The 10302-nt window shown below is 40.6% G+C and overlaps 1 protein-coding gene across 1 annotated transcript; it reads right to left on the bottom strand.

The window, feature by feature from the left end:
* Positions 1-1231: 1231 nt before the first annotated feature.
* LOC113025795 (protein phosphatase PTC7 homolog) lies at positions 1232-9145 on the bottom strand. The gene is made up of 6 exons (XM_026173957.1): positions 8614-9145; positions 6283-6462; positions 5152-5350; positions 3913-4036; positions 3694-3823; positions 1232-2525 (listed from the first exon to the last, which is right to left on the bottom strand). The coding sequence occupies exons 1-6, from the start codon at positions 8813-8815 to the stop codon at positions 2467-2469; spliced, it is 894 nt and encodes a 297-aa protein (XP_026029742.1). The 5' UTR covers positions 8816-9145; the 3' UTR covers positions 1232-2466.
* Between the last annotated feature and the right edge of the window lie 1157 nt (positions 9146-10302).

The following is a 10302-nucleotide window of genomic DNA, read 5'->3' as shown; positions in this document are numbered from 1 at the left end:
ATTGTTTCACTGTAGACATAAGTTTATCTTTCATACGCTTGCTGGGAACAGGACAATCATACCATACAGACTGCAGAAGCACCTTTGAGAACGGCTTTATAAGAGAAAAAGACATGTCCACATTTCATTTACATCAAACACCGGGCAACACGGCAGGGACGACATAAGCTTGCAATGACAGGAAAGGCCTCTTGATTACAGGTCAAGCTATTGGTTAAGGCTGAAACTGTGCTCACCCTCATACTGCAAGTTCACACCCCCTCCTGCATAAGGTTTACGTCTCTCTGTCAAATATAGGTCTATATTTGAGAAACAGACATTTCCCCCCCCTTTTTTTTTCTTACACAAACCCCTCAAAGACAAGAAGAGCCTAAAACAGTGAGAAATTACATTTTTTTTGGGGGGGGGGGGGGGGGGGGGTAACTAAAATAGAAACTACATAAAAAACAAAAACAACGATGACAGCAGGACAGATATGCAAATCATTACCCCCATTATGTTTATGAGGAAGAAAAACCTGCCCAATTTGATGTGAAATGCAATCATTGTAGCACAAACTGCTGCTAAATTGCACATATGAACTGCTCTCTAGTAATAAAATGCATGGTGGATCAGTGGATTCAAGTATGGCAGCAACAGTACAACTTCTACCGTGATTGTTAGATAAGCACCACAGTGACTGTTACCATTACAGTGGTGCTTCCAGAGCAGTGCCCTAATTGTGAACTATGGCTTCCCTTCTTTGGTTTTTCTTTTAAAAACCTGTCTTTATAGTTACTTACAGATAACCAGTTACATATAACTTAAAACCAGGAATATGATACAACTTTAGGAATAGAAAATACACTTTAATGTAATTCTGAACATTTCCACACAGACCTCTGGCCATCACACACACATAGAACAAGAAAATTAGAGTATTGCTGTATGATGTTTGTGTCGAAAAAAAAAAAAGAGCATAATGAGATACACAAAGAAAATGTGTCTTTGGTGCACATGCTTTTAAATTGTAAAGAGTTTATCCACAACACTTAGGTGAAGTGTTAGACCCTCATAAGCAGAACGGTATCATCAGTGTCTTTGATTCGTGTAGTTTGGTGAAATCCAGAGCGCACGTTTACGCACTCGTCGCAATCACGGTCACAGCGTTTATGCAAATCAAGTCATACGTGACTAACAAAAGCAGCAGCAAACAAATGAAACAGGAAAATGAGGGACAGAGAAACAAAACATTTGAAGCAGACTCACACAATGCACATTTCTTCTTCTTTTTTTTAAGATACCTGGATCTTTTAGTCATCCACGGGACGTTTGTCACATCTGCATATGCTTCAGTCTGTAGCTTTTAAAACAAAATAAGGTTTAAAAAATACATCTTTCTCCTTTGAATTTGTTCCTGACCTATCACTGCAATTGTAAGCATTCCCAGATGCTAACTTGAGCTTTATAACAAATATAAACATTACATACAACAGCTTCTCAAATATGCCACACAAACCAGTCATATGTTTTAGCGGCCTTTCGGCAACACGACTGCTTCAGAGATCAATCTCAGGAAGCGACTTTCAACTTTCAAACGGAAGTGTGGTATTGATGAAAATCACCTGGAGATTAGTATCTGTACAAGAAAGTATACGAGAGCATGTGTAGATCTTCCATAAAGTAACGAAACAGCTCTTCGCTTTAACAACCAATTCAAAGACAACAGAAAGGCCAGAACAAGTTTCTCAAAAAACAAAAATATTTACAACTCATCAGGAGATGCGGTTCCCTCGGCCAAGCGACAAAACCTGATTAACCTTCATGTGAAAGCTTTAATAAGTGTTACAGTTTCTCATTACAGAGTTTTGATCTGAGGAAAGACACTTAATCCCAACTCGTACATTTCATACTCAAACAACATCCCAGCAGCAGCTTCCTCAGTCTAGTCTACATGCTTTGTTCAAACACATTTACCACATGGAACAGATTAACAACAGAGACCAATAGCCAGGTTTCGCCTGCTAAATCTGTTACTACGCTCTAAAGAATCCAAACCCATGGCTTACTCCTTAATCACATTTTTATTTTAGATTTTAAAGCCTACAGGCCGTCCATCTGTCCTGGGCTGTCACATCATTGAAAAAGATTTTGATGCTACAGGATGAGACGTTGAAGAATGAAAGGCATCTTCCCGCCCGTCTCTCTCTCTCTCTGCTCCTCCTGCATCACGATCAACATGAAAGAAAAAAACAAAACGTTCTAGCTGCCTGCCTTCCCTCAGCCGCTCAAGCACCAAAACAAAACCAGCGGAAGAAAACTAAATGTTAACACGGGCCGTGCTGTAAGGAGTGTGTGCCGTGGTGTTGGCGGGCCTCCCCTGTCAGCTCCACAGGATGCAGTGCATTTCGGGAGGGCCGCAGGTGGAAGACTCAGGCAGGCGGCGAAGAAGGAACACCCCCAGACGCGCACTCAAACACACACATTTTAGTCTGTGTATTCAGCCACGATAGAGAGCAGCACCGTGATGTCATCTGGCTTCCCTCCTGCAGGACAAGAAAACAAAGATAAAGTGAGGAAATGTAAGAACTAGTTCATGCAAAGTACTTTTTAATTATAAGACCTCCTGAATATATAGGAGAAGACTTTTCTATTTCATAATAGTGTTAAAGCCGCATATAACAATAATTGTAGTGATTTGTTTCGTATTAGCTGTAAAGCGGTGGTCAGCCATCATCAAGGTTAAACTTGCAAAAACTAAATGCTTGGGATTCCTACAGAGAAGAAAAACTGGTTGTGCCAGCAGGAGTTTCGTCTCATGTGTGTTATCATGACCACGCCAAGGACACAGCGGAGGAACTGCAGACGTCAGAGCCTCAATAGGTCTAGATAAACTGATTGAAAAAATGCTTTAACCAAGCTTATTACAAACGTGTCATGTAATGTGGCTTCAAATATAAAGTATAACTGCTGAAATCTTATTGTGTAAAGCAACTTTTAGTCAACACAAGGAGAATCACATTTAAAAGTCTGAGTGGTTTAAGGCCTGATTTGGACTTCTGTGAGCAATCTTTGTAGAGCCTATGACATACATCCCTTCAGATAGTTTCAGCAATCTCCCTCCAAAGATTTGCTGACATTTGTGAGAATTTCAATTCATGTTATGATTGTTATTTCTTAGATTGAGGTGATGAGTGTTATTCTCTCACTGACAAATTCAAAAACGCAGCTGGAAATGCACAGGAGGTATCGACTGTAGTGAACCGGCAACAGTTTTGTGCCGTGTGTAGTTAGGTTTCTATGGAGATTCACATCAGGTTGCGATGTAGAGTTTCAGATGGGTTTGCGGTTACGACATAGTTACAGTGTAGATTTACTGCTGAAGTATAAAGCCCCAGCGAGACATCCTTAACTTGTGTCTTTTGTGGCCAACTACTAATATTAACAGTGTACAGTTTTATTAAGGACATCAAAAGTACTTTGGAGTATGTATGTTTGTATGCTCCTCATTATGCATCTAATAACACACAAATTATGTTTATTTCAATGTTTATTAATTAATTATTCAAAACATGATAAATAATAGTGCCATCTCCAAAATTTGTACAACCAAAACTTATTATTAATATTAATCAGGAAAAGGGGCGTGCTGTAAAAACATTATACTGCAGTTATGTGTATGGTGCTTTTAAAGGGAGCTAACAGTAACCTTACCTCTTACATTCAGGCCATTGTCACAGGCAAACTGTGCAAAAGGGGACATATAATTAGGGTCGTAGGCAAGATCATGAGCTTGCTTTGCAATGCTCTGTGCAGTCTGCAGGATGCTGTCATAGTTGGTAGTCTGAAACGAGATGCAATAATAAAAAAAGCATTAAAATTTGAATTTGTTTCCAACACATATAAGCATAAGCTGACATGTTGAAGTGATACCTTGAGTTTTTTGAGCTCCTGAAGAATCATGTAGTCTGGCATGTTGTCAAAGAGACCGTCTGTTGCGGTTAAGATGATGTCACCAAGCTGCACGTCGAAAGAGGAGCTGTCAGCCGCTTCGGGACTACAGGAAACAAGGAAGCACGGGAAGATCATGAAGTGAAACTAGAGCGCGAAGCACCTGAGCTGCTGGCAACAGTTTTAAGTGTGGAATTAAGCAGGTCAGAAGCCACTCTGCTAAATTTTGAAGATGGAGTGTGAGCGTTTAATGTGACAGCTGACGTAAAACCTGACTTCTCCGTTTACTTCTCCGTCCGTGCCGAATGCCGGCATGGCCTGTCACTTCCTACCACCATACACAAGTCTCAGACTGAGGTTTTATCACCTGGGAGCCTTATATTTCTGCTTGGTCTTAATTTATGATGACATTTAAACAGGTCTATAAATGTACTTTAATGGGAACGTTAACCCATTAAACCTGCCAAACCAGTGAGAAAAGTCAAACAAAACATCTAGACTGCTCCAAATGGATTACAGAGTTTCCCTCTTGTTTATCAGTTGCCATTGCCATGGCTTGCTAGTACTGAAAGCCTGTGTCCATGGAGGAACGGGCAATTTGAAAGTAACATTCCTGATGTCTGCAGAGAGCTGAAAGCACTAAGGAAAACTTCTAAAGAAGGACACTTTTTGTTGTTGCTACCAACTCTAGCCAAATCCAGGTAATCACTGACATCATCTGGCAATTCAGACATAAAAACAGATCATGTTACAAAAGCTTTATTAGTTGATGCCAGTCATAACAGATGTAAATTGGTTTGGCCAGCAAACCTGTGAAGGCCTGCACACACTTTAGTGTGTGAGGTGAAAAGCAGGTTCTGTTTACATGGCAAACAACAACATAAAGGCCTTTATGCTATGATATTTGCTTCCCACATGAGAGATGAGTCATGTTTTTGATAAGTTGGGCTAATTAAGCTGTCCACAAATTAGCTTGGCAGTCAAAATGACAGAGATCATGACCTGCACTTCTATTTTAAATCCTGCTTTGCATTACAAAGTGGCACGCAAACCCAATGACTGCAAGTAGGGATGCTCAGAATGGAATGATATGCCTTTACCATTTTATCCAAGCCTGCTGTAAGCAGGACATGTACAGTGCTGTACAACTACCAGCCCAGCATCTATCTAATATAGAGTTTTATTTATTTACAAAGATATATCTAACACTGAGCAACTGACCTGTCACTGAGCACAACTCCCTCGGCTCCCGGAGGAGCGATGGACAGCTGGAAGGGTGTATTGAAATAGTGCTGTTGCTCGTCCGAGCGATGAACCACCTCTCCACCACGTACCACTAAAAAGCCAGAGTCGCCAAGGTTACACGTATGTAGCCTGTGACTCTGCCGATCCAGAACTACGATGCAGGCCGTGCTGCTTCCTGAAAATAAAGCGGAGTAAAACAACACTAAGGTTATGTATACAAACAGATAATTTGATCAGGGCAAAAGAAAAGAGTTATGTTGCCCAACCAGTACAAAGTAGTCTTTGTGAGTGTCCTCATTGTGAATCTAATATATCCATGGAGAGTGGAAGAAATATAATACAGACGAAAAAAAAAACAACCAAAAAGATTGCATTCCCAGTGACAGCTACTAGCAACAATTCAGGTAACCTTGAGCAGAGAAGGTCAAGAGCTGACCTTGCCATGACTTTCCAAAATAAAAGTATGCCAACTAAATTTAACGACAGCTAACCTGCGTCTGCACTAACTCTTGGCCAGGGACACTGAGCCAAGATATGAAACCTTGATCACGTGCTTGGTGTTAACCTACTTTTAAAATCTCACTGACCCTCCTGTAGTATCAGTTACAGACAGACTCATGACCTTTTGAAGCTCTGGCAGGGGGCAAAGTGTTTGGCCTGCGTAATAGGGTAAATTGTGGGGAGTCACAAGATCACTGAATTTCAACTGCCAAGTGTTAGCATAAGAAATCACTGCCCGATCAAAGATAGTTACCTCTCTGGTTTTAAATCACTCGGTGGGACAAAGGTTTGTGTCAAACAAAAGTCACATAATATATATACCTCGCCAACTAACACAATCGTTGAAGCAAAATTTGGTTCCCTCTTGATGAACTGATCACACACTTAAAGGCTGTATATTAGTAATTGCCAAGGTAGAAGAAGAGATTCCATATTAAACAGATAGTATAACTCAGGACAGAGCTTGTGTTCTGTGCTCGGTGAGCAGGGCCAATACTCACAGTGTGACTCATACTGCAGCTATGTTATTTATTTCTCTCAGCACGGCTGAGCTCGCTCCACCACTTGCTGTGTTTGTAACCAGGTGGATCATCTCTATGTACTCACCTAGCAAGGGAACTTTGTTCTGCAAGAGCTCGTAGTAGCCAGACGTCAGGATGCCCACTGGATTACTGGGTGTGAAGCGACCCTCCTTCACCAGTCGCTCACAGGTCTTCATTAAGGTTGCAGAGAACTGAGATGGGTCGACACCATAGTCCCGCCAACCACCTACGCCATCTGCTACGCCTGATGGGGAAAAAAAGGAATTAAAAACATTTGTTTTACTACTGAACCACTACCATACAATACCTTATTAACACCAGATTCGTGACAGAGGATTGATCAGGCATTTCAAAAGTGTAAATACCAAACATCTGCTGGTAGCAGTTTGGCTGATTTTAGTTGTTGAATTTTTATTAAGTTATCTTTATTTTTTACAGCAGACATGACTTTCTTTTCCTTCCAAGGTCAATGCATCATGTCTATATTTGCACAGCCACACTGCTCTTCTGATCTTTCTTTTCTAGGTGCTGATGCTTTATTGATTACTGAACTGCTTTTCTCTCTGGTGTCTGTATCCCTGCTAAACAGGAACACATTGGTTTATTATCTTTCCATTGTAACTTCTCATGTACTGCTTCATGTGTGCCTAATTTATCTAGTTTACCTGAAGTGTAAGAATTTTACCCTGGAAAATGTGTTACTTGCAGCTATGGAACAGAAATAATTGTATACTCTTTTAACATCTTGTGTGTAATTCATATTTATACACTGATACCTCATAATCTACTAGCTTCCTGTTTTATTTTACTTTTGATTCATTCTAGCTGCACACCATGAGTCAGAACAGCAAAGATACAAATTGACTTTAAAACCTCATCAGCAACCAAAGTCTCTTTAGCTCTAGACACCTTCAGCTTATACACACAAACAAACGTAATCTAATATCCTGTAATTTAGGTGCTACATGAATCATTCAAGTTTGTACTTGTAAGCACGCGGTTCCAAAATGCATATAATTTTTGTGGTATACCGGTTAGGTTACTTGCGTCCAAATGACTTCTAAATTCAGTTTAAATATATTTACACATTGTGGCTTCACATCAATCACCTCATAAATGCCTTCATTTGCACATTCATTTGAAAGCTGATGCAAAGCAATTTTTTTCCAAGACCAGATGATTTTACTTAAGTTCTGTTTAGTTCAATGGCCAAAGAGGACGGCAAGGGAATATCTGCACCAGTATTTTTTTTGTCAGAAGACAGTTGTAAAAGAAATATGTACATAACAATGAGAATAATCTAATAATGATGTATAACCTTTCTCCCCACCCCATGCTCATAGTATTTGACTTCCAGAGAATCTATGGGTTTCCTCTTAGTTTTTTGAAAGTATTTCTTTCTACAGCACACAGACTACTGGGAATATTGCTTCCATAGTTTATAAGGCTGTGACTTTGGAATTATTTTCCCTTTCTCACAGAGGTGAAAGTAACCTTTAAAAAGAAAGTGAAAATATTATACATGCTGGAAAACCCCACGCATTTTCTTCTGCACTGCTTGATCATCACTGTCAGCTACGCCCTTCACTACGATTTCCATCAGCCTGAATTAAAGCAAGGGACGTTTTCAACACTCTGACTTGAAGTCTCACAGATTCCACTTCTCCTTGCCGTGTATACACGTGTTGCCATGTGTTCCTCGGAGATGTCAATTTTATTTCTCTAACCAACCTAAACGTTTAACACTAAACAGACCTTGTAAACTATGAAATACACCTTGTGTGTGTGTGTGTCTAACCAACCACGTGGTAGTTTAAGTCTTTGGCAGTAGCAAGGTGGCGAGGACAAAGCAAGCTTAGCCTGCTAGCTAAGCTAATAGGCTAATGATGCTATTAGCAACATGGCTGCCTCCATGCTCAACCATTCTGACCTTTGCAAGACATTGTAGTGTTAAGTCTGATACGTTTTAATGAGCTCTATTTTTTGCCACGTCCGAATTAAATAAGGCCGATTTACGTCTTCTAATGTTGTGATTGCAACAGCCTACGTCATCGCAGTGTATCCCACAGTGGGGACACATGTAGGTGAAAGGTCATTTAGCGTTTCACCTCAAAAGTACCCCCTAACAGTAAAATAAATGTCATTTATTAAAGTAATGACGTGAGTGCAGGTGCTATGTGCGTACAGATATGCTTTAAGCGTCTATCCGGGTTGGAGTCTTGTTTTATCCGGGTTAAAGTGTTGTCTTTTTTTTTTATGTGTGAGCGGGGAGGGGGGCTGGTGTGTTTTGATCCGACGGGTCGGCACACGTGCTGGCTAAACTCACTGAAGGTCACCCGAGCACAGAGGGCGTCTAACTTTCATGCAAGCCATTTGCAGAGCCCTGAATCCTTACCCAAGACATCAGCCGTCTTGTGCCGTGCAATGAAGCAAGCATCATCACCGTAGCACATCCCTTTCTTCAGGATCCCCTTGCGAAAGTCTTTACCGAAACCATAACTGGCGGTGATCAGACTGTAGTCCCGACCGTCCGTCTGAGAGAGTCCGCCCAGGACAGCCCTGGCTACCAGTCTGCCATAAGACAGTACGGATAACATCCCCTAGCAAGGAGAAACCCCGTTCTGATCCGAGACCGTACACGCTGTCCCCCCTCTCTCGCTCTTTCTCTCTAACCGGCTCGACCACCTGCCTGCGAGGCTAAGTCTTCAGATCAAGCCCCGGCTGTCTGTCTTTAGTCGTTCATCCGATCCCGACCGGCTCGCTTCTGTGACAGCGGAAGGCTGCAGTTGCTCCAAACTCGAACAAACACGCCGCCGTTTCCTTTCTGACTCTGTCGCTTTCGCTTTATGTCTCAGGTGAGCATTTGATAGACGAAGCAGTTCCTCCACTGGGCTCTCTCCTCCCCGACATGTTTCCACGGGACACAAAGATGTGAGTACATACGGGTGTTTACAACTGTGACGTCGCGTGCCGTAACGTGGCCCCGCCCACCAGGTTCACCGTGGGGGTGTCCAAATTCATCTTTTGTTGTTTTTAGCTAACTTATGTAATAAATATGGGCTTAACGTAGGTTGCACCCAATAATGCAGCCCTAGAACATTTAACATGTTCTAATTTTCTTTAAAATTTGGGGTCTATACATGATAACCTAAAACTAAAAGGGGAAATTTGGAGGTTTTATAGGGATTTAGAAGTATTATAAAGTGTAGGATAAATATTTTTAAGAAATGAGTACCTTCAAGTATTTTAAAATGAAACGGCCAACAAATATACTGTAAATAATTTTTAAGTAATTGAATTTTTTTTTTAGTATTTTAGATAAAGGAAATGCAAATTATACTTTTAATGCATGTGAAATTTCACTATAAGCTACTGCAGTGTTACAAAGTGCTAATGTAAAGACAAGAAAATTAAAAGAAGGGTTTGGTAAGCTCTCTAATATGTATCCCTCTTGTTTATAACGTAATTGAGTACTTGGACAATTGCCTCTGAAGTTTCTCCAACATGTGTGGGCTATTTCATTGTTTTTGTTTTTGTTAGCTAATTAACCGAATAAATGCCTGGAGTTAATTCTAAATGTGGCATTTACATCCCCAGGCTGCAAAATTCAAAACAAAATTACCAGAAAGAATGCAGAAATATGACTGGTCAAAATAACCTTCTGGTATATTCTGCAGGAAGGGGGTGCACTGGAAACCTGAGCAGCATGAAAAGACTTGAGTTGTACAAGAAACAACAGTGGGGGGGGGGGGGGGGGAGATAATTGCAGGACCCTTTCTATGGTAATGAAAATCCCCTTGACAATACTGAGCCAAGTGAAGAGTGCATTGTGTATGATAGACTTGAAAGCATTTTTCAAGTCAACCATAATAAGGTCATGTTATAAGAGTGAATACAGAGGGTTTACCACAAGGTGTTAACCATTTAAAATCTCAATAATTAAAAGGTTGCCTTAAATATGGCCAAAAATAAATAAACAAACAAATAGCATTCTGCAGATGGATAAAAATAAGAAAAACATGGGTATAAGCATTTGATGCTTTCATGCTTTCATGCATGGACGGATATGCAACATATATATATA

Source organism: Astatotilapia calliptera, chromosome 7 (genome assembly GCF_900246225.1).
Source record: "Astatotilapia calliptera chromosome 7, fAstCal1.2, whole genome shotgun sequence".
Classification (NCBI taxonomy): Eukaryota; Metazoa; Chordata; class Actinopteri; order Cichliformes; family Cichlidae; genus Astatotilapia; species Astatotilapia calliptera.
Note: the sequence above shows the minus strand (reverse complement) of the source record. Positions and strands in the feature narration are given on the sequence as shown.